Below are 7246 nucleotides of genomic sequence, written 5' to 3'. Positions count from 1 at the left end.
TGTTTGGCTTAGTTTTTCGGATCTTTGTTGTGGAGGGACGGCGTGGTGCTTCTGCCTAGACCGCCATCTTGCCGGAGTCTCCCCATAACATCTAAATTTTTAATACCTGTAGTCTAAATAAACTGCCAAATAAAAAATTTTCCTATGATAAATTCCTGGAATTTATCAGCTAACAATAAGCCACAGGTTAGCAGTCAAAATACAAGATAATAATATGCTGAAAGAAAGAACTTGTGTAACAGGTCACTGACTCTCTTATATTTAAAAAAAGACATTCTGACAGGGTTGCAGAGAGAAGGCAAAAGCTGCTCTGCTTCATTCAATAACAGTAGGTATGTATTCAGAACTTAGGTTTCAGCTAAGAGTCAGTACATGCATGCAACGTACAACAGTTGACTTTTTGATTTACATCTAGTCAGCTATCTGACATTCTCAACATGGTAAGATCAAGAATCAAAACCACAGGAAACAGTTTTGTGCATCAGTATTCCAATATTCCTACTTAGAAACTATATAAGGTGAGGGGGAAAACATTTTTTATTTATTTTTTCACTACAATAATTAGTTTCACTTTAGCTTCTCCTTTAAATTTAGCAGTTAGGCAAGCACGATGCCTACTTTGTTTGCGTGACAATGAAGACAACATGTGGTGTTGATTATAATAGTAATAAAGCTTATACTCACAGAAAGCACACACTACATGCCTGGCAATGTTCAAAGCATCTACATGTATTAACTCCTGTCATCCTCATGGCAGCCTTATGCGGGAGGTGTTATTACCTTCCCATTTCTAGTGAGAAAACTGAGGTAGAAAGAGGTTAGGTAACTTGCCCGTGGTCACACAGATAACAGGTAAAGGACCCAGGATTAAAACCCAGGCATCCAGACACGTGAACACTACAGGTTACAATGCCAATGTAAATACCCTTTGCATTAGCTGAAGTGAAGCATATAGACCACAAAAACAAGGCTCATGTTTTTGTGGTACTATAGTCGTGACTCCCAGCATCCTTTATGTGTCTTGTGGAAAAATTAGTCTCTAATTAGCATTAATTCTTTTGGTCAGTACTTCTTTTTCCATTCTTTAATGGAATAATTTCATTTATTTTGGTAGAAAAATAATTTCAGAGTATTCTTAGGTGCTACATTTGTGTGAATGTCTCATTTCCTTTTCTTTTGAAACAATTGTACTCCAAAATGTACATATTATTTTATTTGTAAATAGAAGGACCTAATCGAAAACACATTAGTATGTTGGAATATACATACATTGGCATATTGATCATCTCTATATTTTTTAAATCATAAAACCAGTTACAACCATTCCCTTCTCTTTTCATATAATCTTTCTCCACCTTCTTATCTACTTTGTCTATAAACATGTACATTAACATTTTCCCTCAAGAGACATATTCGGAAAAGTATTACGTGCCAGCATTACCTCTATCAGAAATTTACGAAATTCAAATGAATGACTAGGAAGGAGTACAACTTAGAGAACTCCCATCCATTTTTGTGTTGATATAAGCTATATATAGCAGTCCCGGGTGGTGCATATGGTTAACATGATCGGCTGTTAACCAAAAGGTTGGAGGTTCAAGTCCACCCACAGGTGCCTCAGAAGAAAGGGCTGGTGATTTAGTTCTGGAAAATCAGCCACTAAAAACCTTATGGAGCACAGGTCTACTCTAACACACATGGAGTCACCATGGGTTGGAACGGAATTGATGGCAACTTTTTTTTTTTTTAATATTATCTCTATATATACTTTCTGTTACCAGTCAGCAATTAATCGAGAACCATAATTTGTGACCACAAATGAGGGCTTTATGGGGGGTGATACATCCCATATTATGTTTATTACCACGTAGACTGGGAGGGTTTTCTCCAAGTCCTAATGTACACTGCATCTACTCAAAGCTAAGGATATGAGTCCCTCAAAGCTTCAAAATAACTTTTTGATATATTCTTGAACAAGTTTCACCATCTCAACTATTAACTTTATCTTTCTTATGTTAACACAGATTTGTAACGCATTCTTGTCTACTTTAATAAGAATTCATTGGAAATTGTAGAGAATGAAGGTGTATTAGTGGCCACTCAGAGACTCAACTTTAAAAATGATGTGGTCTTATTTTATTTCCCTTCAGGACATCATAGATACTCTTCACAAAGTAAATTCTACCGCGAGGACTGGTTTTACAAAGGTGTCCTGCTGAGTAGCAATGCTTCCCCAAGCTCCCTAGCATCCATCTCAAAACTACTTCATGGTCCAAATCAATGACTACACATTTTGGCTAAATCTACAATTAATCAGAATGGATTACAACTCAAGATAAAGCACAAGAATTGACTAATATGACAGCATCTATTTAACAACAACAGCAACAAAAAAAAACTGTTGTTGAATTGATTCCGACTCATAGTGTCCCGATAGGACAGAGTAGAACTGCCCCATAGGGTTTCCAAGGCTCAGCTGGTGGATTCAAACTACCCACCTTTTGGTTAGCAGCCAGCTCTTAACCACAGTGCCACCAGGATTCCATCTATTTAAGAGAAGGCTGAAAAAGCTTGCTCTTTGTAAATGTCTCAAGAAAGGCAACAAAGACTGACATAACAATGAAACTTTGTAAGTTCTGGCTCTCAACTGGGTACACATCTGTCATCCTACAGAAAATCTTTTCTAATTAAATAAAATCAAAATTGAACTATTCTAGTAGAAATCAATATACAGTATCTGAGCCACGAGTCAAAAGACGTAGATCAGTCAGTGGAACAATGTTTAAAAAACAAAAGAACGAGTAGAACAAAGGTGTTTTGCCTAAACTCTACACTGAATACTGATTTCTTTTTAAAAAATTTAAGTAAGTTCTATACATGAGAATTAAAAATAGCTCTGGGACTAATGGACCACAGCTACCAAGGCCTCCACTGGACTGAGTCCAGTACAGCTAGATGGTGCCCAGCTACCACCACTGACTGCTCTGACCAGCATCACAACAGAGGGTTCTGGACAGAGCTGGAGAAGGATGTAGAACAAAATTCTAACTCACAAAAAAAAGACCAGATTTACTGGCCTAAAGGAGACTTGAAAAACCACGGAGTATGGCCCCCAGACACCCTTTTAGCTCAGTGGTGAAGTCATCTCCGAGGTTCACCGTTCAGCCAGGGATTGGACAGCCCCATAAAACCAAATGGAACCAATGGGGTACAGCAGTCCAGGGACAAGGGCCAGAAGGCAGAAGGGGACAAGGAAGCTGGTGATGGGGAACCCAAGGTTGAGTAAGGATAGTGTTGATGTGTTGTGGGGTTGTTGACCATCATCATAGGGCAACATGTGTACTAACTGTTAAATGAGAAGCTATTTTGTTCTGTGGGCCTTCATCTAGAGTGAGAGCGGCAGCACAATTGGAAGAGCGTGGTCAATGTCACTGAACTGTGCATGTAGAAATTTTGGGGGTGGTGTGTCTTTGGCTATGTATATTTTCACCAAAAAGAGAAGGTCAAGAGGGGAGAGGGTTGACATGTTGTGGGGTTGTTAACCAATGTCATAGGACAGTGTGTGTGATACTGTTTCATGAGAAACTATTTGTTCTGCGGGCCTTCACCTGAAGTACAATTTTAAAAAAAGCTCTGGGTGGCTCATTTCCTTATTCAGATTCTTATAACTTACAATATAGAAAATATCAAGCCAGCTATCAAACCTGTCTGGGGTTTAATCTAACGCATTGCCATCGAGTTGATTCCAACTCATAGCAACCCTATAGGACAGAGTAGAACTGCCTCAGAGGGTTTTCAAGGAGTAGCTGGTAGATTCTAACTGCTGACTTTTTGGTTAGCAGCTGAGCTCTTAACCACTGTGCCACTAGGGCTCTGAGGTTCAATCTAACCATATGTAAAAACCAGGAAATTATAAGCCAGATGATCTCTAAGGCAACAACCAGACTTCATTCTATTCCTGCAGTAGAGCTTGAAAAAGGGAAAAAGATAAATATAAAATTTCCATTAGGTTTTAAAAAATAGATAAGAAGTTTTATTTAAATGATCTTACACTCAGAATAAAAGCATAGATCAATTACAAATCTCAAAAAAAAGTCACTTTAAAAATCTTATCCATGTGGCCAAAATAATTTTCTGATAACTTTCTTCTCCTGGAACATCTCATTCTAGTTCTATCTTTCATACTCTGTTTTTACTCCAGCTAGAAAGAAATCTAAATAATTAGTGGCCTAACAAGGAGGATGGGTATGTCTGTTTTTCATTAAGCTCATGAAATGAGCAAATATGGAAACTGGAATAAAGTAGAAAATAACCACTTGCTGCTAAGTTATTCAGCAGTCACTGTGGATGTTTGCCACAAAAAGCATGCGGGTCAAGGAAAAGAGACGTCATCACAGATGTGGTCGGACCTCCGTAATAAGGAACTAGGTGCTCTTCTGCGTCCAGACCAGTGGTCAAAAGGCCTCAGCTTCAGGTAAGAATCAGACTATATTTTATGAGTATGTTTCTTTTAGGGTGCTCATTTCTTTTCCTTTTTTTTTTTAAAGACAAGTGTTTTATTGTGTTGGTCTGGTTGTAATTTTTTTAAATTTTATTTAGTTGTTGTTGAGAACATACACAGCAAAACATAAACCAATTCAACAGTTTCTACATGTACCAATCAGTGACACTGATTACCTTCTTCGAGTTGTGCAACCGTTCTCACCCTCCTTGTCTGAGTTGTTCCTTCCCTGTTAACATAAATGCAATGCCCCCAAGGTTCCCATATAATTTTTCAAGTTGCTGTTGTCACTTTGATCCCATATAGATAGTTCTTAAAAGACCATAATGCTCAAGCCAGACATATTTTACTACTTAAGCTAAATTACTGTTTAGTTTTAAGAAGACTTTAGGTAATATTTTCAGCTTAAGGTTTAAAGATTATTTCAGGGCAATAGTTTCAGAGGTTCATCCAACTTTCATCGCTCCAGGAAGTCAGGAGTTCATGAAAATTTGAAATTCTGTTCTGCGTTTTCCCCCTTTTGATCAGGATTCTGCTATAGGATCTTTGATCAAAATGTTCAGTAATGGTAGCCAGGCACTCATATCTGTATCTTCCTGGGATTTTGAATAAACCCCTCATGTCTACCTCCAAACTAGCAAAAATTCGCTTCTATTAATTCAAAATGATCATTAGGCTTTGATCCGTGGTCACAGCACAGTTCTAAGGAAATGTCAATATGGAATAGAGTAGAAACAGGATTTCTGTTTGCAGTAGTCTTTCCTGATCTTTAATTACACCAGGTCACATTTTCTCTACTATATAACCTCATAGCATCTGCAGTGATGGCATGCATTCAGGACACAACCAAAAATGCTTTTAAACTAATGATAAAATTCAGTTGGAAAAATTTCTGAATTGTTTAAATGAAAATAATTAGACCTCTAATCACCTTGATTCTGAAGCAGTGTCCTGTCTAGTACAACAGGAAACAAAGAATGGCATTAGCACACACACAGAAAGATATATACTCACAATTAGGTTTTAGAATAAAAAGGCATTTCCATAAGTCATCAATAATTCATAGATAAGATTTACATCAATAATGAAGCATAATGAATAATTATATTACTTTTATCTGTGAATATAAGAGAACTAAACCAAAAAACCAAACCTGTTGCCATCGAGTTGATTCCGACTCATAGCAATCCTATAGGACAGAGTAGAATTGCCCCACAGGGTTTCCAAGGAGCAGCTGGTGGATTGGAACTGCTGACCTTTTGGTTAGCAGCCGACCTCTTAACCACTACACCACCAGGGCTCTGAAACCAAAACTATACCAAAAAGTACTTCATCAGCAAAGTCTTATTTTCTCATTATTGAAAAGTTTTGTAAGTGAAGTAACACCTATCATTTACTTTTGACCAATGAGCTTCAGTACAAATAATTTTTTTACAGAGCTGTAAAACCTCAGAAGCAATTGTGAGGACAAACAAAGATGCCTGCTGACAGCAAGAATATGTTATATGTGAGAAATAGATGTTATAGAATTATACCAGAGCATCATACACAATTATAGACATAGCTACTAAACAACATTACATTTTTAAACATTAATTTTAAATAAAACAAAAAAATATACTTATTCTCCCTCCTTTATCATTACAATGTTGTGTAAATAAACCTACAAATCAATAAACCACAGTACTAAAAAAGATCTTGGCTACTTTATCTCAGCCTGCTCAAAAATAGTAACCTAATGTGTTTTCAATAAATCACAATAGTGGTCCTGGAGAAGGAGGCCTAATCTGAATTTAAAATTTCAGATTTTAAAAAGCAATTACTTTTTAAAAATATTTGCTAAGCTATGCTCTAACTGACCCTGTACGTTACTTGACTATGCAATTTAAAGATCCATTCTACGCAACTACTAAGATATTAGGTGTCCACTGAAAAGAAAATTATAGTATTATGAACCTTCTCCCCTCATTATTCTAAACAGTTCCATATATCATGGTAACCGTGCGCGCATGATGTTCTCTCTGAAACAAGTGATAGTCAGAGATGAAGAGTTCAGAAACCACTGGAATAAAACCATGCTCTTGAATATTCATGTTCTTAGGAAATACAAAATAAAATATTAAGAGTAAAGGGACATCCTGTATGCAACCTTTTCACAAATGCGTTAGAATAAAGAAATATATATAAGTGTGTGTGTGTAAATGGACAGAGATGATAAAGCAAAAGTAGCAAAACGTTAACAATTGGTCAATCTGAGTAAAGGGTTAACAGGAGTTCTCTGTAATATTTTGCAACTTTTCTGTAAGTTTGAAATTATTTCAAACTACCAAGACAGAAACACTCGCTCCAAGACTGTAAGTAGTAAATTTATATCTAAGTGACTTACTACTTGACATAAGTGTATTAAGAGTGCATTTTGCTTAATAATTGCACTACTGCGTAGATACTCGTCAATAATGCACACATACGTACAACTAAACACATGTACAATAATATCAAGGAAGTACTATTTTAATAGCCAAAAAACTAGAAACAACCCACATTTCCATTAGCAAGAGAATGTGACCCTAATATTCCCCAGCATGTTTTCTGCTTTTCAAAATGGTTAACTGAGAGCTTGCCTATAAGTTTCTTTTTTTCTTTGCCTTCTCCCTTTTTGCATACCTTTGTTAATGACTTTATGACTTAGGATCCCCCACAGGAAGATTACAGCCCAGATGTCAGAGACATGTTAATCTTTAGCCA

General features: G+C 36.6%; 1 protein-coding gene across 2 annotated transcripts in view; it reads right to left on the bottom strand.

Moving 5' to 3' along the window:
• TBC1D4 (TBC1 domain family member 4) overlaps nt 1-7246 on the bottom strand; it is a 228868-nt gene that overhangs the window by 39025 nt on the left and 182597 nt on the right. The window contains exon 12 of one of the 2 annotated variants that reach the window (XM_004371418.2): nt 5433-5456. The exons of the other annotated variant lie outside the window; for it this stretch is intronic. Within the exon in view, the coding sequence (XP_004371475.1) occupies nt 5433-5456 (24 nt within the window). The remainder of the gene's footprint in view (nt 1-5432; nt 5457-7246) is intronic. 2 annotated transcript variants of the gene reach the window in all.

The sequence above is a fragment of the Trichechus manatus genome, unplaced genomic scaffold, assembly GCF_000243295.1.
Source record: "Trichechus manatus latirostris isolate Lorelei unplaced genomic scaffold, TriManLat1.0 scaffold00013, whole genome shotgun sequence".
Lineage (NCBI taxonomy): Eukaryota > Metazoa > Chordata > Mammalia > Sirenia > Trichechidae > Trichechus > Trichechus manatus.
This window is presented reverse-complemented; position numbering and strand designations above follow the sequence as displayed.